The sequence below is a fragment of the Tinamus guttatus genome, unplaced genomic scaffold (genome assembly GCF_059628265.1).
Source record: "Tinamus guttatus ecotype Peru unplaced genomic scaffold, ASM5962826v1 Tinamus_guttatus_pri_ptg000044l, whole genome shotgun sequence".
Taxonomy (NCBI): domain Eukaryota; kingdom Metazoa; phylum Chordata; class Aves; order Tinamiformes; family Tinamidae; genus Tinamus; species Tinamus guttatus.
In genome coordinates, this window is record NW_028288578.1 from 2,287,094 (window position 1) to 2,312,270 (window position 25,177).

The 25,177-nt window shown below is 39.8% G+C and overlaps 1 protein-coding gene across 1 annotated transcript in view; it reads right to left on the minus strand.

The window, feature by feature from the left end:
* BEND5 (BEN domain containing 5) overlaps positions 1–23,899 on the minus strand; it is a 540,137-nt gene extending 516,238 nt beyond the window's left edge. The window contains exons 1-2 of the mRNA XM_088536729.1: positions 23,867–23,899; positions 7,993–8,112 (exon numbers count right to left, since the gene is read on the minus strand). Coding sequence (XP_088392855.1) covers positions 7,993–8,112; positions 23,867–23,897 — 151 coding nt within the window. The 5' untranslated portion in view covers positions 23,898–23,899. The remainder of the gene's footprint in view (positions 1–7,992; positions 8,113–23,866) is intronic.
* Between the last annotated feature and the right edge of the window lie 1,278 nt (positions 23,900–25,177).

Sequence of the window (25,177 nt, forward strand, 5' to 3'; positions counted from 1 at the left end):
CAAAAAGTGCTCTGCAGTCAAGAACTCTTTTGTGCTACTGTCTTCTACAAAATAAGGATAATAATATAGGTTATTATAAGCATAGTTGAACTAACTGAACAAAATACCGCTATTTAGTCTAGCAGAAAATTTCAGCCTTCTCCTAGGTGAAAATAAAACCTTTCTAATACCTCTTAGCTCCAAAATATTTACTATTCTGGTGACAATTCATACTTTATTCTGAGAAGGACCATTCCTTCTGAGCTACACAGCACCACCTGAGCAAGCAGAGTAAAGAATATCATTTCCTCAAGTTTTCAATCCTCTGATTCAAAACAGACAGAATTTAAGAATATGGACACGATAGAGAAGCTATAGAGCTACTGCGGAGCAAGGGAGGCATCCCCAACAAAATGTATAATGCTAAAAATTTTCCGTTATCACTGGTAGAGTGCATCTGAGTAACCAGTGAGATACAATTCTGAAATGGTGACTAACAGGTCATTTCAAGGCTCAGAAAGGACAGAAACCTAAGGTAAATTTAGGCCTGCGATACTACCAATAGCAACAGAAGAGACTGACCTGGACCAACCAATCATGATTCAACCTGATTTTCATGATTTTAAATAAGTATTCAAAGAAATTATTTCCTTAGTAACTTCAGAGAGGTTCATTTGATTCTGTAAAGAAAAACTATAGATTTATTCAAGTCAAAAGATTTTACATGATAAGAATTTTGGATCTTCTCATGATTGACTTCCAGTGCTACTGCAAAATCTTCTGGGCATACCACAAGCTCAGCTAGACTGTCTCCTTATTACTTTCTACTGTCACAGGTGTTTATTGTGTCACTATATATATTCACCTCTGTACATCCATGAGTGATTAACGGATGTCATATTCGTGTTCATACTAACATGTGCAGTTTGAAATAAACACAGCTGCATTTATGTCAATGATTTTATATTCAAATATATCTGATTATGCCGAAATAAACACAGCTGCATTTATCTCAGTGATTGTACATTCAGATAAGGATATTTGTTCAGTGTAATGTAATGTTCCTCCATATTGGCAGTGACATTGCTATTCTTTCTTATATTGCCCTCTATCCTTTTTTGAGATGGAAAAAATTGAGCCAAGCCAGAAAAATGGGAATTGGAAAATTTATCACAGGACCTGGTATACATGAAAATCACTCTGGTTGTTCTCAAAAATGACCTAACCATCTTTGTATAAAGTATCTTTGTTGTTGTTGCTGTATTAATTCGTTGTCTACGAAAGAGGAAACTTAGATAAAACCCCACTAAAAGCTGAAAGTCTGATGCAGTTACAAGAAACCATGAGGAACATTTAGTGCTAAATCATAAGAATGGATCTGTAGGGGTTGTGCTTCTGGACAAGTGTTGCTATGTCGGAAGAGCATCTTCAACCACTAGTTTCACATGAAAAAAACTTTGAATGGAAACATTAATTATAATTTTTTTCTGTCCTATTATTTGATCAAATTACAGTTTTTTCATGACGTTAATTTTGACTTGAAAGGATAACTGGTAACCTATTTTTAGAAAAGAGCAGAATGAAAAATATTATCATATCAACTAAAAAGGATTAATCATTTAATCAAAAGATAACATAAAGCAAGATTTATCAGGTGAAATCAAGGTCTAGCTAGTTACAGTGGCAGAAATGAATCCCTAGAGAAGAGCACAGGAACTAAGGAAGCACAGAGCGATACCTCCCCAGAATAATCTCCCAATTTACAATGTTCGATTTACAGACTTTCTGAGCCAGCGATGGCAGCTCTGTCCAGTAGCTCTTGGCTGATTTTTCTTCTCTTTGTTGTTTTTTCATTGGAAAGAATGACACACATACATTTTTAGCATCCACAACATCCTGCAGGAAGGAATTCTACAACTTGCCTAAATGATATGAGAGGAACCATTTCCTTTTGTTTGCTTTGAACATGTTAACTGCTGTCTTCATTTGAAACTTAGTTTTTACATATGAACGCTGTCATTCTGAATGTGAATCATGGCTTTATATACCTCTAATATACTACCCCTTAACTGTGTTTTTTTTCCAGGATGAGGAGTCCTACTCTATATGGTTGTTCCTCATAGGAGGAACCTCCTGTTAAAACTCTGCTCCAAACATAAAATTTTTCATACTAAGAATCTTCTGATTCAATTTCTAGTTGCTTAATCCTGTCCCTCTTCAGGTCAGTCAAATGGCAAGTCAACAGTTTGTGTGTTTGCACACCAGCTGAGGGGATACAAATATCTTGCAAGAGGCAGGAGAGTAAACGGGTAGATTCTGAGGAGGAATGCAGCATGATAATCAGAAGGTAAACTGTCTGTGAAGATGCTAATCAGCAGACCAACAAGAATTACACTCTAATTCTGAACTGATGCTCTTATACAATTCTTCTCACAATGTCATTAGCTCCATAAATCATTAATATCCATTTCCCACAAGTTAAGATATTTGACTAATGCTGTATTTGTTAGCTGATATCACATCAACACTGAGCTCTCCTCCATTTGTAAAAATGTCTGCCATACTGTATTCTGTTTAGATATTTAAAAGGTTAATATTTAGTTCCATTTGCAATGCTGACCTGGCAAGAAAGAAATTAATTTGGCATTACAGCAGTAACATCAATTTCCCATGTAACTTTAGTAATGCATTTACTGGAAAGAGATTAATATCAATTCCATAAATCATTCACATGCTTTTTCCGGAGTTTGAGACATCTGAGTAATGTCATATATGTTAACTGATATCACTTTGTGCATGCTATATCCATTAATCTATGCCCAGGGTCATCATTAGGAAACAAAAAAAAAATTAGATCAATCTTTTATTCTTAATTTTTTTGTGACTTCTAACCTGCAGTAGTCCAAAGGTATAGATACTTTTCACAGAATAACACTGATCTGAACTTCAAGAAGATATTTTCAGAAAAAAGAAATATTTGTTACACTATCCCTACTGGTAACAATAACCACTTAATATCTTTATGCAAAATATGGCATAAATTACTTCCAACGATAAGAAAATTTCATTAATCAGACATACCTCAATGCCACAAAAGTAGGTGAAAAGGGTGAAAACAGATATCATTACAGGAATAAAGCAATAACTTTCATTTGCATTGTTTCTGCATTGTATATGAGTATTCTCCTAGACGTGAAAGCCAAAACCAGCAGCTTAGCGATTCCAGCTAAAAATAACCTGTTATAGGATACCAGGAATAAAAATTATGTTTGACTTCACACAGCAGCTTAGTACTCTACTACAAAGGTTTAAATACAATTGATATAAAATAACTTTAAACACTTTTTTTTTCCTGTTTCTATTACTCTGCTATTATTATTTCTGCTTGCACTGTTCTATTCCTGCTACAGAATCACAGAAGGTTGAGGCCGAAGGGGACTCGTGGAGCCCACCCAGCCCAACCCCGCGGCTCAAGCAGGGGCACCCACAACAGTCGCCCAGGCCTGTGCCCAGGGCAGGGTGGTGACGTTGTGCAGCCTTCTCAAGGCAGGGTACTAACCTGTTCTAGGTCATTACAGCAGCACTACTGAAATCAAGGTGAAGAAGGATATTTCTATTCACCTAAATGGAAATACAGTCAGAATCAGGTTGTTTAACCATTTTGGAAGCACATTGCAAAGGTGTATCAGTTAAACAGACAAAAATACAGCCTTTTTCTAGGGTGAATTTCAGTATTTCTTTGAGCATGCTGTTAGCAGCATTGCTCTCTGTGTTATCTTAATTTCCATGTTTAAATTTTGCTTCCGGTGTGCATTTCAGAAATGTTCTGCAATTCAAAATTTACAGTATTTTAATAATCACAAGTAAGATTAATCTTACCTAATTGTAGTTGTCTAAAGTTACAGTCTAGACTTAGCAACTGGGACATAGGCACCCCCAAAGGGCAATTCATCCTCTATTATCTTTGCTTTTGTTCATAAGATATCTTTCATGGTGAAGCTCAATGGCCTATTTCACGCCTGTAAGTGGTTACAATGAGATCAGTGAAATTACAATCACTTACTGCAAGTCTGAGTGTTGTGCAAAGTGTTATATAAGTGCATTATCCTATTTTTGAAATACGGAAAGATATTTCAAAGTTTAGCAAGAATGATATGAGGGTACTTATCAGTCACATGAGATTTCTTAATACATTGTAGATGATAACTTTGTCCAACTGATTAATATCATTTGCATGCCATCGGCACTGATTTTTTTTATCAGGTTTCTAATATGAAATGTGATATTTGATACACTTGCCGTAGGAAGAGACTCAATAATGTTTGTCAGTTATGTTCACTTTAAGGTGGTAGAGCATCAGCCAACATAATAATATCAGGTTTACAGTAATTGAGGTTGGATCTAAAATTTTACAAACTTTAATTACAACCTTTTGAACATAAACCACAATACACGAATTACTCGATCATAACATTTTTTTCATAAAAAAAATAAGAATTCATCCAAAGAATGGAAGATTTAATGACTCTTGGCAGAGTTCCACTTTTTGGTTGATATGAGAATAAAAGCAGACGGCAGCTTCCTTTTTAATTTCGAGAAACACAGTATTTTTTAACACTTAAACATCATTATATTTGACTAACAAGCCAAAATATATATTTTCAAAGCCTTATAAAAAGCCCTTCCATTTAACAGTATGAATGCTGAGATTTAGGAACCAATGTGAGCAAACCCTCTTCCTTCAAACCTTAGAAAATGCAACAAAACAAGCAATTTGAGCCACAAGCACCAGAAACCATCAAAATTTGTCATGGTTTGTGGCAAGTTTCAGAGCAACAGAGTCACTGTTGTTGTGTTTCTAACCCCTCAGAACTTCTTGCTCTGTGGTCTACTCAGTTAAGCTTGGAAAGAAAGTGGTGACATCCCAGTTATCTCCGGGTCCTTTCTTTTCTCTGAGTATATCCTGACATATCCAGCAGGCAAATCCTTAGCTGGAATGTTTTGGGGTTACTGCCAAAATTCCCACTCCCTTTGTGGGCCCCCCTCTGCGCAAGGGGCCATGGCAGCAGTAGCATCATGGACACACTGTTCTCTTTTCAAGCATTGAGGCATCTTCCGTCTCATGGTTTTTACTTCCACCTTGCAAAACAGGCATGAAGGCTTCAGTGAAAATCAATAAATTAATAATTATTTCTTAATGCAGAAGGTAAACTTTTTCTGTTATATAAAGTCACTAAAAATGGTTTTCAATGTGAATCCTCTAAAAAAATCTGCTGGTGTAGTAAAAAAAATAGTTAAGCAAATAAAAACAAAACTTAGGAACAGCACAGAGAGGCTGCTGATCAAATTGAGCCCCTCAGAAATAATACATGCTAAGCTAACAAAAGAAAGCAGGGGCAACTGGCCAGACTGAACTTTAAAGTCATTTAGACCCACACAAAATAAAATGCCTGAAATACCAATTCACCCTGAGTATGTAAAGACAGCAGATTCCCTAAGGAATATTTATACTTCAAAGTCTGGGCCTGACACAATCAGGAAGGGCTTGTTTGTACAGCAGGAGTAAATACATCCATTTCCCAGGAGCTCTCTCTTCTGCAAAACTCCCAGTATCGCCAGCACAGATAAAATGAGAGATGAATATTTGTAGAGCACTGCATCGCTGCTGAACTGCCTCTGCATTGATAATTTAATGCATTAATGAATAATAGGAAAAAAGGAATTATAACTGACCCAAATTTATATATTTCAAAAGTGACATTTATTTCCTTCTGACTGATTCTATGCATAGATAATTGAGTTTCCATCTTCCCCTGAAACTATCTCATGGTTTCCTAAAAAAACTGACATAATCCAAAATTATGTTGTGGTACGCATGAAATCTGAGTTTTCATCAACTTCTTTTATGCTAATGATAAGCAGTCATAAAAAGTTTCTATTGGTCTTACATATTCTTAAATATGAATAGAGATAACGAGGAAGGTGCCAGTTCTTAGAACGTTAACTTGGACTAGGGGAGACCTGAATTTCCTGAGATAACTGCAGACTAACTATATTCTCTCTCCTTTTCCCCTTCATCTGTGGATACAGGGTAAAGGGTTCAACAAGCACTCTTAAATTTCAATAATTTCACATCAAATATTTGTAACAAACTCTGCAACGAGTTATCCACCGGAGCATCTGAGTAGTGCATCTGTTCACTGCATGTCAGTCAAGACACACGACCATGGAAGAGAGGCCAGAAGGAAGCCAGAAGAATGAGTAGAAGTTTGGAAAATAGGACCAGAGAGGAACTACTGAAAAAAGAGTAATTCCTTAACAGAAGGAGGGAAAAGCAAAAGGAAGATACGATAAGAGTTTTCCATTAAATAAAGGAAGAGAGGAATAATCCGCTTTCTGTGTCAGAAGACTGAAAGAAGAATGTCCATTTCAATGTCCATTTCAGCTCTGTTTTTTAATTTCACAAACACAGAATGCAATACACATCAGCAAACTAGGCGTATTGGTCTATTTCCTTTAGGGATACTTAAGACTACCAGATAAGAAGAATTTCAGGATTATATACATACATAAAAGTCTATTTTATAGTCTGTTCTTTTAAAAAGGTAAATCCAATAGGATGCACTAAGCAGAGCTAATATCAATATTAAGGGGGTACTCAAAAGTACAGCAATATTCCACTCTATGTAATGTTGTATATTATTTTTGGTTGACACAAAAGGGTAGATTTCAGCAGTAATGTAATTTGGTAAAATATTCAATAATTAGTTAAATTTCTTTGATCAGTTAAGGTGCTCTAAACAATCACTTGGCTGACATGTAGCAAAGGAGAGTGAATTTACAAATGAAGCATGCACAATATTATTACCATTCTTGCCAATACATTATTTTAATGAGAAAGTAAATGAAGTTATTAATTTTATTCTTATTTGTATTTTGGAGATGGCTGAATATGCAAAGCAACACCACAGCCTCATCATGCTTAAACAAACACAGAGATTGTCAAAATATACAAGGTACGATATTTACGTTTGGACTTTTTTAAAACAAAATTAATTCTATAGTTCAAAAATGGTATTAAGCAAACTTGCAATGATCCACATTACTTCATGGATAATCTGATGGGTGCTACTGTTCCTTTTTGTAGCATAAAATAAAATAAACAATAAAATAAATTTCTGAGCTTGGCCATCTGATTCACTTTATTAGCTATTTTCTGACACAAAAATCATAACTATTGTGAAATAACATCCCAAATATTTTTAAAAAATAAATAAGCATTGCCTGAACTTTCAGAAACAGACTAAAAATAAGATACTATTTATTACTCACTGCATCATTTACACCTTTTATATAATGTAATCAGAAGATTTAAATAACTCAATTTAATATTTATCCAGGAACTGGCAGCCAGTATTCCACCCTGAGGGATCTATTTTTTCATAAAAAAAAGCTCATTTTACAAGACACTGTAGTAGATTTGGCATTACCAGCACCTCTCGCAAAAACCAGGCTGGAAACTATAGTTTATCCTGCCAAATGCCTTTTGTACATATGGTGTTTAACAGCGCTTGGTAAGTCTGTAAGCCAATAATAATAGATTTCAGCTAAAAATCTGGAGACACACATATATGTAACACAAAAATTTAAATTTGCTACATGTGCATATATATTTGCTTACATACTCACACAACATATATAAACTTAGGATTCTGAATATTCTTTAGATTAATACACTAACTATAACACTGCAAAAAAATAATTTCTTTCAATTTGCAGTAGCTTCCCAAAATATAATTCTGCTCTCTTTGACATCAGAGGCAGAACTTCCAATAACCTCCGCAGTACAGAATGAGGCCACCAGAAATGCAAATAAGGCATATATTTAAAGACACTAAGTATATATTTGTAAAATCTTCTAACTTGTTCAAGGACAAGACCAAGGGCAGGCTTGGCACACTATCCTCCCCAGAATACTTGTAAAAGACAAATGAAAATGGGGAAAATCCTTACCGCTCTCGAAACAGGCGTCAAATGTCAGGTGCCCCTTTTTAGGCTGTCCACAGTACCCGGCTGGGAGAACGGTGTATTTGCTCACATTCCCAGCTATTATATCATCACTTCCCATGTCACCTGTTACTGTAAAAGCAAACAAACAAATAGGTAGATAAATATGAGTACGAAACAAAAAAAAAAAAAACCCTGCAAGAAACACCAAAAAACGCTTTTCCACATAACATGGAATCTGAGCCATTTTAACATAGACACAAGCAAGGACATTCTTTTTCTTTAACATTAGCCCAGGAATTTCTATATATTAATGGTATCATGCATTAAATCTTCTCTAACTACAAAATCACACAAATATTCCACTTAAGTTCCTGTTTTAGTAAGAAGAAGAGACAAAAAGGAGACGTTTGGGAAGCCTTCTGTAGCCAGTCCCCATGGCACTGTGTTTCTGACAGTGCTGAGGTGCAGCGAAACCCTGGGAGGAGTGAGAGATGTATCAGAGACAACATCTCTCTGGTCTCCAAACTTTCCGGCCCTTTCTCTAGTTTTCAGCTTGCTCGCATCAGCACTCAACTCAAAAAGAAAACAGGAATCATTCACTGAAGCAGTGTGAAGTGGTTTAAATACAACACGGAAAGTGATATGAATGATAACATCTATAACAGGCCTGGAGGTCTGAAAACAGGACTCCCTAGAGCCAAGGATTCCACTCCAGCCCGTGTCCCTCCCTTGGTGCATCCCAGGGAAGTCTCCGGAGCGCAGGTCGGTCTTCGGTCGGCACCTCAGCAAGGTTGAGGCCTCTCACGCAGTAAACCCAAGCACTGCCAAGGGCTGATGCTCCGACATTCTCCAGAGCCTCCCAGGAACTGGTTCTCCTCTGACTTGGAGAAATCCCTCTCCTGCTGCAGGAGGAATCCCGAGGTCCTTTACTGGGCAGATGGTTTATTGGCAATTCACAAAACATCCAGCCAGGAACTCGTGCATTCATGACAATGTATATGGCACAACCAAAATAATTTACTCTGTTCTGTAACATTGTTGCAATAATAACCAGTAATAACTTGGTTATTACTTGAGGTTATGGAGATGGCAGCTTTCAGGATGCTCCCTCAGTTGGCAGCCTCACACAAAATACTCGTCACATTAGCCACGCAACCACAAACTTGTCACAGGACCTGCAGTACCCCTGATGTGAACTTCTTCAATGATTTGGGAAGGAAACATTGATTTTTTTATTTTATTTTGGAAATGGACGAAAAACATATTTTTACTGGTTTATCCCTAGTTTCCTTGGTTGGCAGCTTGGACTTTCTTATTAAGTGGTATTTGAGAGAGCTGGTTGTTAGATTTCTTAAAGCCATCTGGAATTCTGATCCTTAATTTTACTTTTTTCTTGCACATGCATGTACTGCATCCATTTTTAATTTTTCTTTATACCATAAATAAATGGTATACATTTCTTTATAAATAAATAATCTCATTGAGAAAAGTATTGACAGTTCGATTATTCTATTGCTCATTTAATTTTTTTATACATATCTTGAAGACACAATAACACAATTCCTCTCTTCTCTTTTTGTGTAGGGAGAAGGTATTTCCTTTCTTTTTCTGCCTCATTCACCTTTTCTTCCTATAAACTCTCCTGGAAATGTCTTCTCCCAATTTCCTGCTGATAAACTCTTAAGACTAGTTTAAAAAGCTAAATTAAAGAGCAGTGCAATTTGACAACTTCTTGCTTCCTGAATCTACTACTGAATTAACTTCTGTAATTTTTACGCTTTAGTGATGGATATCTTGGCAATATTTTTTCTTCTTTTCTCTAAATGCAGCTGCATACGTGTCATGGGCAACAAAGGGTCATCTTCAGTTGGACCTACCTCTGTCACAGGAGCACTCTACTACATATATTGGGCAGGGGTTCTCCAGCATTACAAGAGCTGGATCCCTATTGCAGCCTCTGTGGGCACTAACAGGATCCTTCTGCTCTATCCAGCTCCCTATTTTCATGAATCTTAAACAAATTTAGAACTTTTGAGACTGTAACTGCCACTCATATTTGGAAATTAGAAGTTATTAAAAGGGAGAGACATACACTCACAGAGGAATGTGAAAGAGTGATTACCTTCCTAGGAAATGAAACTCAGGGAAAAAAACAGTAATAAAGAAACAGCTTTTTAAAAGTTTTCTCTATTTGATAATAAAATATATGAGGACAGAAATTTTCTATACTACTGCATGATGTCTCCCCAAATATGTCTGTAGTGTACATACTGAAAACTTTGTCCTCTCTATTACACTGTCCAATAAACTGCAATACCTAAAGCATTCATTTCCAAATATGGATGGAAAAACACAGTGATACAGGGATTTTTTTAATATTTGATAAATATGGGGGGGGGAGAGAACACGTTATCATTTGCATATTTTATTATACATGAATATGAAATAACAGAAGAAATGCATAAATATAACTATTTATCCCTGTGACATTGGTTCAGCACTTTCTTCACTGTGTACTCTTTGGACAACAAATATTTAACAATGGAAAAACTATCACTATCTTCTATGCTAGAGAAAATGAAATGTGTAGAAGGCATATGATGGAATAATGGGATGATAATATCTTATTTCACTCTGATAAATAGGGCTACTGAGGCCCCTAGAAATAGACTTTTGGTCTGCAGTGATTTTTTGACATTTAAATGGGTTACTGGGGATGATGAATGTGACATAGAGCTCAATTTGTTTTATTTTTATATTGAAAACTATTTCACACAAATGTTACAAGCAATTCATACTGGCCCTGAATGATGAAAACAGCTTATTAATTAAAACTGACCTTTCCATACATAAATGTATTCCACCTCTTCAGGCAAAACACCTTAGCTGAGGTAACAAATTATATCCATGTATTACTGACACCACAGCTAAAGGGTCTGTCAGGCTTTCTATTATATACCCATATTTCCAGAGATATATAAATCCTGAATTAAAAATATGTATATCCAGGTTAACACTTGGCATATAAATTCCCAGTCAGGAAAGAAATTTGAAACTTTATTCTCTTTGAGAAGTGTTGTAACAGGGAACAAAGAAAACTTACACCTTTTCTTCCTTTTCACCACCACCTCCCCCAAAAAAAGGAAATTTAAGTGTGCTATTATTTTTAACAAAATTATTATTTGTGATCTCAAGATATTTGTTTAGACTGAATAATTACCTGTAGATAGCAATCTAGGTCACTTGAACTGTTTTCTTCAAAGGCCAAAGCTACTTGCTGGCGATACCCCCAGCTCTCTGGTTTTGCCCTGTGGAGCTTGGCAGGACTGTCAATACAGTTTCTCCAGGTCCACTAACACTGCGGGCAACCTCAGGCCTCACAGGAGGTCGGTGTAGCCGCACGGCCATGCAGCTCAACATGAGAACCAGGGCACGGAGAGAAGTTGGGGAAAACCTGCAGGTCTGCCCCAAGAATGGGTGACTTGCCAAGGTCCACAGAGAAGGAGTATCAGGAGAATCAGGGAGCCCCCTGAGAGCAGAGGAGAGAGACAACCCACCTCCTTCTCCTGCTCAATACTCACCCCTAAGTGCCAACTAAAAGTAGTACACGGCTTGCAAGTCCTAAAAGACAGCAGGGAAATACTTTTTACATAAAGATGGAAAAATGTGAAGAGGTTGTATTCATAATGCTGCCACAAGACAGTGTGGAAGTTGGCAGAAGAGAGAGCTACATCTCCCCTGCCCTGGAGACTCCCCTGGAGTCCTTAGATGATGCAGAAGGAAGTTCGAAGTGTCTCAGCAAAGTGTCTCACCTGCTTCTCCCTGGCCTAAAGTCTTCTACTCAGGAGCGAGAAGAAAATCATCAAATAGCCATTAATTCAAAGTCAGCTAATAATACTAACATCCCCTTGTAGGATCTTTATTACACAGTATTTTGAATATTCAGGGGGGAAAAGGTAATATTTTGTAGTATGTTAGCTTTAATTAATCTCTGAAGACACAAAAGTGCAGTTCAGCCCTTGAACTTCGTGTTATTACGGAGTCCAGACGCACCCCGACCCACGGGTGCGGGTGGCGAAGGACAGGCCCCGGCCCACGCACGTTATCGGCTTCGTGTCCGTGCAGCGGGGCCAGGAGGGGCTGCTCAGAGGGCACCGTCGTCTCCGTGCGGGCCCAAGGGAGGCCGCTGCCTTGTGGCAGGAGATCTGGCTCCCCAGGAGATACTGTCCTCACAGCCGGGGAGCCCCGCGCAGGTTTTCCTGACTGAAAGCCAAGGCGTACGAGGGAATCTTGTGGGGAAGGGAAGCAGGACTTCGATCAGAAACAAAATTAATGGGCGGAAAGAGAATCGGCTGCAGCACATACTGCTCATTACACTAAAGGAGATCAGATTCTTCTTTGAGGAAGGCTTATATAAGACAAGCAAAGGCAAAAATAACTTAATAAAGAACTTTTCTCCAATTGTGCTTCAATTTTGTCCATTCGTTTAAGAGGTTGGAAGTCACACAGCTATTTTATGCTAATTCTTCATAGCTTAAACTCCTGGAGTCTCCAGCAAAATCCCTTGGATTTACTTTTACCACAGTATTAAATGTTAATGGCAATTTTCTATCAAGCATAAAATCTGCAGGTGTCTGAAATCTATATAAGGTACTATATAAGGTTTTAAAATAAGACCTGGACAGAGTTTTCTGGTATCAACATTCATCACGGGGTTGTCATCGTGGATCTATTTCACATCAGAGCAGTAAAAATGAACAAATCAGCTCTAAGGAACAAGGACTCAGCAGAGGAAGAGTTTGAGAAGTTCCAGAACTTTTTACTATTCCCTCAAAATTAAAAGAATAAAGCCAAGGGTATTTTTTTCTTTTTCTTTTTTTTTTCATTTAAGCAAAGATAAAAACATAGTATTTGCCGCAGAAAGTAAATATCATGCAAATCTTGGTAGGAGTATATTCTCTAAAAGCTGCAGAGTTTCTAGAGGGATCTCTCTCTTTAGCAAGCAATAGTTATTCTCTGAAATGAGTAAACAACAAGCCCACTTCCAGCTGTGACAGACTTCCGAATCCATGGAGTTACCAGCCGGCAGCTATGCTCATGCTACATTAGCTGGAAGGAAAGCACAGATGCATTAAAAGAGACACAGAAAAATACAGAGTGAATTTGCCTGGAAAACCTGCACCATTTGTATAATCAGACTTTCTGCCTAATAAGGGAAGCCAAGTAGAAAGGGCAGCAGGAGAAGATAGGACAACGACAACGCAGTTTCAAAGTCTCCTCTAAATATTACAAATTCCAGCAAGAAGTCTCTCAACTTACTCTGTTAATCAGATATTAATGTTAGAACAACAATAGGTTATATTTTTACTACTGATTTTTCTATCATTAGCAAAGGAGAGCTACCACTGCCATTAACAAGCTACCACTTCTTACAGCAGGGAAAACAAACAGGAAATACAGTTCCTTGACTTTGGTAATTTTAACTTCTGCACAGTCAGATAAAAATGTATGCAGTGTTCTTCACAGAAAACAAGCAAATTTGCTTCAACTTTGATGATGTATTTCCCTTATGACTAAACCAACCCTAAACAGAATAAAAGTGTTAGAGATTTTAAAACGCAACTATGCCAGCAGCTCATTCCCCTTACAAATACTGGCCAACTAAGATTTCCATTGCTAACGGATCTGATATCCACCTGCTCATCCTCCAGGGTGAATGAGAAGTTCTGGGATACCCCAGCAAAAAGTGTTATCATCCGAGAGCAGGATAGTTATTGTAACCCCACATATAGGAGTGAATCTGAACTGTCAGTATAGTTTGCAAAAAATAGAAATGCAATCAGGATAAATTCACATAAGGACACAATCAGATTAGGAACTTCTATCAGCTCTTAAATATAACACATCTCTGCATGAACACTGCTCAGCTCATCTTTTGGACTGGCAACTTTTATGGAGGGTATGCTGGTAATGGCGTCTTCTACCAACAAGAAAACTGCAAAATACTTTGCTGTAAGTGTGTGCAATTTTAGCAAAACGCTTTGATACCTGCAGATGAAGAGAAGACTTCAAGAAATCTCTGCACTCCTAATGGCTTTAGGTTAAGTTCTGCCGTTCTTTAATTTTTGAAACAAAGACTGTTATATCAATGCCCAGGGCTGCAGCAATACAGATATGCAGGAAGACCTGTTATATATCGCATCTGTTCTGGATGCCCTATGGACAGTTTAAAAATCCTATTGCCAGCAGCAGTCTGGACCTGGGAATTCCAATTCCACAGGCTTCAAAAATGCTAAGGGAAACAAGAAAAAATAACTAGCATTGGTAACTTCATAAGCATTTATCCTACAGAAAGGTTTTGGTATCACCCTCAGAACCTAAACATTAATGTTGAGAATCAGCCTGAAATTATCCTAATTTGCAGTATCTGTGATCTGAAAAGAAATGAAAAAAAGTACATTAAGACTGCAATTCCCCTCCCTTGGAAGAATACCCAGCATGGTACCAAGCACACTTGCTGCCTCACATGCCCTTACTGTGCCCATGTTGTCACCACTGCCTATTTCCCAGGTCAGGCAGAACAAGCAGAGCGTTTCACACACAGCAAACCAGCGTTCTCACACGGCCTGCGCTAACTTCGCAAATTAGTAGCATATTGTTTTGATATTTAGAAACCCAGTTTGAGATATAGCATCTTTGCAGTGGCTGGTTGTCAAATGTATGCATCAAAACCATAAGAAGATACCCACATGCAGGAAAATACACAGAATCAAAGGCAAGAAGAATTCTAGCAGAAATGATCAGATAATTTCTGAGCTTCACAAAGGGCTGAAATTACTCAGGAAAAATACACTGCAAGATCCCTGCTGTAGATTTTAAAAAGCTTGTGGCAGGTTATATAAGAAGAAGGAAATATTGTCTTTTTTTTTTTTTTTTTTTGATTTTACTGCACAGGTTACTGTTTCTACAGAGGTTACCAGACAACAAATCTTTTTATCTTCCTAATGCAATTTTTCGTGTAATGCATCATTAACTTTTTCTTTTGGGTTAAAAGGCATAACCACCTCTAAGTACCTCATATGTCTTTAGATATACATGTCCAAACTGATTTACTCAAGCAGAAGGCATGGCACAGGTGTCCAATGAAAGCTCAGAATGGAAAAAATAATCTTGTTCTTCTATGCAAACACACCAAAGCGAAACCCAAATCCATCATCTTTGCCTGTGAGATAACATGTGGGTCTCTACGTAAGGCTTGGTGGTACTGCAGGGAACCTTTTGCTTAAAAGCTCATAGCGAGCAGCAAGCAGGCAGCCTGGGGATGAGCAGGAACAGAAAAGTACGTCAGGTGCTCAGGCCAAGACAAAATCATTAGTTGAGTAAGTCTGAAAAGATGATGAGAAATCTCCCCTATGCAGTCCTTTCAAAAACACTTAGCCCAGATACTTATCAATGGCAATGCCAACTTTCAAAATAGTGTCAAGAGGGCTTTGCTGCCACTTGATGCCCTTGGAGATCACACTCTCAAAAGGCAGAGCCTTCTTGTCAGAGGTAACTGGCAATGGATTTTTTTTTTGTATCACTCCAGTGAACACCAAAGCGTCCCAGCAGGTATGAACAGTTTTTCCTCTGGAAGAAGGAAAATGTAACAATGGGTTCTTCAAAGTCAGTAAGCAACAGAAAAGAATATCCATTATTCTTTTCTCTCCATAATCCCTAGTCTCTCCACTAAAACACTGGATGGGTGGCTTATATACTGAAAATATATATACTAAAATACGCTGAAATATTAGTGGTGCCAAATACATTAAATGAAAATGTTTATTTTAAAATGTTGTAAGGACTAGTGAATTTCATCTAACATACAGATTTTCCTTAACAAGTATTTGGTATCTTGATAATATTAAAGATGTCACGTGATGCAACTGTTGCTATAGTAGCAATACTTCCTTAAACAAAAGAACGGATAAAATAAAGGCATAAAACATATAAATTGTAAACATAAATGTGATGCATCGTATACATCCCCAATAGCAGAAAAAGAAGTAAATAATAGATAGAGAGCTCAGCTATTCCTCATAGCTGCATCTGAAAAAATGGTAATCCTATCAGCAAGCATAACCTGTCTGGGAGATAAGATGAAGTTCAGAGAATGAGGTTTGCACAAGAAGAATAAAAGATGTCAAAAACAAGTCCAGGGGTGCCTAGGAATTCAAATTCTAGGTCAGCAAAAGATTCTGGGGCAAAAATGCTTCTGCTAAATGGGAAAAGAGGCTGGCGGCTGAGTGACACACTGATGTTCATTGTTAGCATCCCAAAATGTTGTAAATATTTCTCATCCTGCATATTCCTGAACAAAACAGATTTACAACCTGTTTTTGCAGTATACTGTTGGGGAGGATGGAGAAAGGGGGAGGAAAGTCACACACTAAAGTGACAGTGGCCATAAGCATGGAGCGCTGATTTAACAAAAACAGGACACACACCAAAACTGCCAGTTATATTAATCAGATACTGATTCAGACAGTTCTAGGTGACACTGATCAAACTTTAATTTCAATGCATAGTACCTCAGGATTTATATAGAAGGTATTAAACAAATAAACTTAACACATATTTACACTGATGAAGTAACAGCACATCTGCCCTGGGGACTACACTGACCATTTCCTTGCTATGCAGTAAATCACATTTTACTGCAAATTTACTATAAATTCTAGTTTTCAGTATAAGAACATTTTTTGCTCCATGGATGTTTTATCTGCATTATATATTCTAGATTTTTTTTTATTTTTTCAATTTAAGAGCACAAGAAAGACATGTTGTTGAGCAACAGTCGGATCAGAGCCTAACCAGGAGTGTGCACTAACACACGCAGATGGTCTTTGTCCTTCAAGAACAGAATAATTAGAATTGTTTTGATGATAGAATAACTGAAATAAGTCATAATAAAAGAAATATTTGAATTGAAAATATCTCATGGTGAGGCAAACTAAATGCAGCAAAGGCACCTGATATTCAGCAACAAGTGTAGCACTCCTGACCCATGACTATGCAGCCTTCAATGACTAATATAAGTCAACAACTTTGTGGATCTCTCTCAAGAAAAATGACTGATCCTTAGCTGGGAATGTGAAGGAGACTCAGAAGATGATCCTGATATAACAGAAGTAGGTTAATTTAAGCTTTCTCAAAAGGCCAAGATTCAATTCACTTTAGTTGTCTTCAGTTTCAGATCGCTCATTCCAGATTATCCCTATAAAACAAAGCTCTACGGAAGTATTTCAAGAGTATTGGAGAGGTCAGGTGAGAAACACTATATAAAGAACATTGTTTCTGTGTATGAAGATTACAACTCTAATGTCTTGATATGTTTGCTGGCTGAGCAGGGACTTTCCAGACCCGTATTTGAAGCGATGTCTATATCACATTTTGCAAGTCATGAGCTTATCTGCTCCGATCCAAACACGGCTGAAGGGAAACAGCCATAGCAGCGGTGCTGTTCCTGGGATAATAAGCTCTGCTATGCATATTAATTCCGGTTCAGCATTGACGTAATACAGCTGTGCATCCCAGTTTGGTCTGGCTTTGTTCTTGTTCTCACACATTCCCCAATCAGAAGCAATCAGCCTGCTGACCCTGCACACACCAGACCCAGCATTCAGAGATATTTCGCTTTTCTGCTGCCTGAAGAGTGGCTGCTGGACTGTTTGCTGTGGATGCACCTGTCCAAAGAAAAATTACATTTGGTTACCAGGGAGTAAGGGTAGCATTCGGAAGACTTGCTTTCAACTCCTGACCCAACCCCTGTCAGCTTTATACCACTAATCAGTCCTTGTGCCATGGAAGAGTGGCTCCAAGGAGCACCAAAGCCTGCAGGGAGCAGCTTTGTGCACCGTCATGGCACCTTTCAAGGCTCCAGATTTCAGAAATTATCACAAAATGGAAGAAAGGGAGTGGTGCAGTGCAGCAGGTGCCAGGGCTATCACTGATGAGTGTGAAGAGGAAGCCACAAAAGTGAAAACCAGGCAGTGTAAGCCCACCTGATAGTCACTCTTGTATATTGCGCACCACATTTCATGCATCCCTCTTTAGCCTAAGTATTTATTTTTGTTGGCTCTTGAATACATGTGATTTAAACTTTTTTCCCTTATTTGCTATTTGCTTTTTGTTTAGAGATTTGCATGTCTTCTGTCAGTCAATTTAAACAATTTAAGCCCATTTAAGCCCCAGTGTAAGAAGTTAATTTCTTCACTTTGGAGTCTAAATCTTTCTGACTGGTGTATATTTAAAATAATATGGGGACTTTAGTACTAGTTTTGTAATAATTTGTTCCCTGAGGTTGTTGAAATTAATTACACTATTAATTACTGGCATAATTATCATTACTTATTGAAACAAATGTTGTTGTCAACTTAGTTGGAATAGTTTCTTTCCCTCCACTCTCTGAAACAGTCCATTCCAAAAAGCAGTAGTTTAAGGTATTGATAATTTCTTCCACAAACCATTCCATTCTCATAGCTGAATTTACCCTTTATTTAATAAGCATTTTAGCAGAAACTAGTATTTCATAGCAAATCATCAGATGATGGGGGCCATCCTTTTTTCTCACGAAGTATGAGTATTATGGGACAATGGAGTCCCTTCAGACTCTCTATTCTAAAATAATAACATCAGCAAAGCAAAAGATCTATTGACACCCATGCATCAGAAATGTAGTAACGGGAATTTAGCTACATTACTAACTAATACACCATCTACAGCTTCTATTAGCTAAGCAAGTGTTCAGTTGACAGGATCTTGAGAGGAATGCGAAATGTATACAAAAATATTCCTAGTATTCAGAACACGAGTCAAAATTTGGTCTATAACACATGTGGAGAGAAAAATGAAATCAAACTACTGATTACTGCTACTGCTTAGAAATGACATAACCAACTGATTCAGTTGGTTAATACAGATACAGCGGTATTCTGCATAGTTACAGGATATCTGTGATTTAGCAGTACTACAGATCATGGGCACAGGTAGGTAGTACAGGGGCAAACAGGTGCTGTTCTGCTCTGGGTTATGCTAGGAATTTGTGTTCTGCTTGCTTTTGTGCATATTCAGACTCTACAATTTTTTCAGGCTGATCATGACACAGTGTCTAAGAGCAAAACCCTACCAGTTTTCGCTAGTGGTTGGGAGATCAGCTGCAAAGTAGGTAGCTTTATGAGTTAGGAAGTAAATAAAATGCATCAGAATCACTATACCCATAGTTTATTTGTTTAATAATGATGCCTTAAGATAACCACATTTTCCTTCCACTCCCATTTTTTTTAGGAATGATTTTTGCCTTCACATCTCTTCCATCTCTTCTAAGTTATTTCGTTAACCAAACCATGATACCAGGGGCATATATGTATATTTGAAATCATATGTATCAAACGGTGTAACTTCAAGCCTCTAATTCCTTGTCTTAGATCAGAGCCAATCACGAAAACACTCTAGACACGCAGACACCTGAATAGCTTGACTGATGTAAGCAGTTACATCAAGTTGGAAGCAATTTCATACTCATTGGCATTTGCAGCACCAGGACCTTTAATATTATTAAAGTCCACATCTTTGAATTTGCACAGCCTGTGGCAAAATAAAAATGGAATTCGGTAGGGCAGAGTTTTTCAAACCTTTCCAAAATCTGAATAGTAAGATTACTCAAAAAAAATATAAAGGTTTAGGGTTAAAATATATAGCACTCAAGAGTTATTAAGTGGCAAAATGGGCTTCTGTGGCAAGAAAATGAGGAGTTGTGGGAACAATGTGACACACAAGTTGGGACATGGAACACATAAGATGTGTACTGACAACCAGCTCCCAGGTATGTTTAATTTGGGTTACCCCCATTGTAGATTAATTGCATCTCCATTGTAGATTAATTGCAGAGAGAGTTTGAGTCTGGAAGGAGCAGCCGGGGTGCATTACAATCTAATAAACATAGCAATTCTGTATCAAGGCTCTGCAGGACAACTGCTTTGAGGAATTACTTGAGAAGTCTGAGCTGGTTGCTAAAGACCCACATAGTTCTAGAAACTGATAGTGCAATTAATCCTCCACAAGCAAAACTGATGTAGCATGATGCAAACATCTAAGCGGGTCTGCTGGAGACAGACTGCAGATGAGACTGTGCTGGACCTAAGAGACATAGCAGTAAATAAAAATATTTACTAAATTCCTCTCTATGGATCCAGCTGGATCCATGTGTGAAAAGTTTTTTTTTTTTTTTCCATCTACTTTTTATTTTCTCCGTATTTATCAATGGTCTGGTGTCTTCTGTTATCAGGGTTTCCTAACTATTTTTCAAATGAATTTATATATATACATGAATTTTATATATATATATGCAAACATATATATATATATATATATAAGAAGCAGGTGAAAGGCACAAGGTCTTTAAGCACAGAGCAGTTGCCCCTTTCTGCTGTGAAAGATCACCACTGTTGGTAACCCTCTAGATAATGAGGCCTGTGCTGCAGATCTATCTTTCCTGATAGTGGCTCCATGCAGAGATCAAGCTAGTTACCTTTTAATTTAGCTAGCTGAATTTAAAAACTATTTTAATGAGAGCTGTAATTAGAAAGCCCGACTTGAAGACCTAGAAGTACTATTTAAGCCATATATGTGCATCCTGAGGTTGGTTTGGTTTTTTGCATGAAACTTGTGCCAACTGGATAGAGTGATAGTAACACTTTTAGAAACTCGCAGAAACTTCTGTTTTACAAATTTCAATTAAAAAAAAGCTATTAAAATTCTCACTATGTCTCATTTTACATTTTACAAATTCAAAAACCTCCTCTTTCAAGTGATGATAATTAATAGGGTGCTTTGAACTCCAGTGAAAGAAAAAAGAATGGGAGGCTTGAGCTAAGTAGCTTTCAAAAGCTTTGATTATTTGTCAAGGAAAGAACTGTTTGATAAATGCCTAGGAAATCATGGCAACTGGAATTTCCAGTACATTCCTGTTTCTCTTTCTTTTTCTGAAATTTTATCTTCTGACTGAAAAAAGCCTTCCTTAGTATATGAAAATATGGCAAATTATGTAATAGAAATGTGATCAAAGTTATAAGCGCCAAAAACATATTAGTACCTCTTCTTCAGCAAATTCTCCCAGTGACGATTCTTTCTACCGCATAATTGAAAAAGTTGGCAATAAGTCAAATATCAATCTCAATGGTAACAGAGTATAATAATCATTTTTCTGCAGCTACTACAGTTAACTTCCTTCTGTAAATCCCTTCAGTGAATACTTCAACTTAAACAGTAAAAAATGAATAAGTTAATAGTCTTACACAATACTTCCAATTTGCTAACAGTTTTCCCCTGTATCCCACAGACTTTTGTTTGAACTGCTTCAGCAACACGGATAGACTTTAATGGCTACATTCTAATGTATCCATGTTGCCAGTCAGCGCTGGCAAATCAGTTTCCTGAGCAAAGCCCGCTTTAACCTTACAAATAGCTCCTGCATTTCATAAACAGCGGCAAGCAAACAAAACTCTTAATGGGTGAGAATATCAACCAGGCAGAGCCCAGAGCCCTCATGGATTTCCATCACTTTTTTATCTCTATAAACCGGACTTTTTTATCTCTATAAGGAAGACATTGTAGGCAGATGCCTACATCACCAAGATTGTAGCTCCTTTTCCCAAACACTGCAATTCTGCTATGCTGCAGGCCAGCAAATGGCAAAACTACGTATCCGTGTAGTTTAGGAAATAAGGGATATTGTTATTACACATTTAAAATCCAAAAGACATTTAAGAAAGGACAATTCTGCTGATGAAATTTGCCTAGAGGACCAGAAGTGCCAATGATGTTGAATGTTAATTTTGAGAAGATTAAGATTAAATAATAGTTACTATAATTAGCTGATTTCTCCAATGTTACATTTCCTCATGACAAAATCAGTGAATGAGAAATTCCAGTTATCAAAAAGGCTTAAAGAAAAATCAGCTGGTGACTACAGAACTGGTTGTCTAAGGCTTTTTATTTAACAATTAAAGCCATGGGATTCTTGACATTTGAATGAGTTTGTACTATTATTTACTTAAATATTTTTAAAAGTATAATTATTATTTTAGAAAGAATAATCAGAAATTACCTTTTCAAAATAATTTAAACTCAGCACTATCACATTAAAATCAATTAGAACATTACAGAATTTACACAAATATCCACAAAATTCTCCTGTGAACTTCATTTGTGAAGATTAAGACGGGGTCTCATGCTGGGAACCAAAATAGGGAAGTATCCAAAGTTATTGCATATCACAGAAAGCTGGTGCAACAATTTAGGGAAAACAGCAAGACTTAGGAGCCAACTGCGATGGGAAATTCATCTCTCCAGGGTTAGGCAAGTTGACTTTGCAGCACTTTTCCCAAACATTAGAAGATATAAACTGATTTATCAGGCCAGATGTCCACGCAGGCCGAAGCAGATAGCAGCAGAATACGAACTCTGCAGTAGACAGCTGTGAGATAATCTCCCTCCTATGCTAAACCTCAGTCTCACTGCAAAACACAGATGGGCTTAAACTGCGATACAGAAAATAGCGCTGAGTACAAGAACCTAGTACAAATTCCAAGGGCTTAGAAGGGTTGAAAACAACTCAGGTGTGTACACGCAGCAAGGAGAAGGATGGCCCACAACATCCCACGGCCAAAGGAGTTCGTGTCCTGCCTCCTGGTGCTCTTGGAGCTGGCCAGCAGTGCTCCGTGCAGTGCTGCACCACGCAGCAGATGGAAACGGCGCCCACACCATGGACAACTTCAGTGGGCAACACGCTGCGCAGTGCGAGCCCGGGGGTTCAGGAACAGCACACGTGGAAACAGGCAGCGGAGTCTGGAGCCTTATGGTCGAGGCACATAGATGGAGCCTGGGGTACCGTTCTCCAGAGCACAACAACACCTTATCACCTTTTCTTTCTTTTTACATAGTCCAAAAATACAAAATCAGTTCTATATATAATGCACCCCGATTATACATGCCGTCACTTTGGATGCAGAGGAGGATACCACATGCACAGCAGCCAACACAGCGGGCTAGAAAAGGGGACTTGGGTCAAGGCACTCAGAGTTCATGTGCGGCACTATGGGATATTAAACCACCATTATGGTAGTTTCATCCTCAATACATTAGCGTCCCTAATTTTTATAATTTTGGGGGGACTTTTATTTTCGTGCTGGGTAGAAAACACCTCCGTTTGGTTTTATTCCAACAGGAAAGCCCCCGTCAAATGCCATCATGCACCGAGAACCCCGGAGCTCCAGTTCCACCCACAAACTTTTCTTTGCGTCACCGCCAGCGCCTCATGCGCAGGGAGCAGCCTGGGGGACCCTGGCTGCGGAGCGAGGCCCGCGAGGGCACCACGAGCGCACGGCCCCGCTGCCACCTCAACGCTCCTCGCACACAGAGGCCTGGGAGCACCCGCAAGGCGCCAACCCCGTGTCTTCGCCTACATTTTATATTTATTTTTTTGCAAAAGAGAGCTGATGCGGGTTTGTCTCTGAGGGGGATTCCTGCGGCGGTTCTGCGCGGCGCGGATGGAGGGGAGGCCGTGCGGAGAGCCCCGCGCTGGCAGCCTCCCTGCGGCGCCGGGATCCCGCCGCGCTGCCCTGCGGGTCCGGGGCTCCCGCCACCTCCTGCTCCCCGCCACGGGGCCAGGCCCGAGCGCTGCCCGCTCTGCCCCGGTGCCGCCGCCGCTTGCCCCGCACCCCGCAGGATGATCCCCGCGGGGCCGGCGCCTCCCCGCTCCCCTCTTCCCGCTGGAGAAGGGAGGCCGCAGCCCGCCCCGTTTCTCCCCCGAGCCCCGGGCGCGGCGGCCGGCACTGACCCGTCTCCGCCGCCCGGCTCCTCTCCGCCATGTTTGTTGTCATCCCCGCACCCCCCCACCCGGCGCGAGACGCTGCCCGGGCGTCGCCATGGCAACCCACGTCACCGCCGGGGGATCCCGGGCTCCCCCGCCCGCCCCGCGCCGCCGCCGCCGCCGCCGCCGCGGCAGGAGAGGCCGCCCGCGCTGCGCCCGCCGCCCCCGGGCCCCCCCAGCCCCGCACCGAGCCCCGGAGGCGGGAGGGAGCCCGGCGGCCGCGCGGAGCGCCGCGGCGGGAGGGAACAGGCCGCGCAGCAGCGGAGGGAGCCGCCGCCGCCCACAGCGCCCGCGCGCCCAGGCTGGGCGGGCGCCAACGGCCGCCTGGAGGAGGGAGGCGGCGGCGGCTGCAGCGACGCCGGCCTGGCCGGGGGGCTGTCACCCCCCTCGGCGGTGCCAGGGCTGCGGGGAGACACGGGATCCCCGCGGGGGGACGGGACGTGCCAGCCCCGCTCCGCCCCACAGCCTGGCAGCACCCGGGACGCGTGTCCGGTGGGGACGGGCTGAGGGGGAGCCGCTGATGTGGCAGTTACGGCCGTTTATTTATGTATTTATCCACGCACGGAGGCGGCCCGGCGGGGAGGGCTGTCCTAGCAGGTGACTCTGCCCACAGGGCAAGTGCCGCGACGCTTCCCGGAGCGGAGGGTCTCTGTGCACACGCGTGGGCCCAGGCCCGACGGTGACACCCGCCGCGTGGAAAATGCAGCCGCGAAACCTCGGGTGCGGAGGGGCCAGCAGCGTGTGCGGTTCCTTTCTTAGGGATATTTAGATCTATTTAATCTGGTTCCCATTTTTGATGTGGTTAAAACATTCCCCATGCGTAGAAGCATCTTTTCTCTTATATTGCTTTTCCAAGCTTTCTTCCTTGTTTCCATACAAATGATCCTGGGAGAGCTCTCCTCAGAGGACACTGCATGTGCCCTGGTATTTCTCTCTGTCTATCCAGACCTCAGGTTTGATGGTTTGTAGGAAATATCCTGCATATCCACTAAGAAGCATCATCGGGACCAACTCAAACTTGACACACGTCTTTGCGTTTTCTCCTGGTGTCTCTGCGTGTGTGCGTTTTAACACCTCCAACCTGTCTGTCACAAAAAGCTCCTGATTATTTGTCTCTTCTTTACCTGTCTAGCCCATTATCAAGTCTTGCTTTCTCTTTCTCTCTCTCCAAAATGAAGACCACATCTGTCTTTTATCATGTCTGTTTTATTGTGTCTCTCTTCAGTTTCCTCATAACCATGTCCCATTCTTCCTTAAAATATTTTCTCATATTACTCC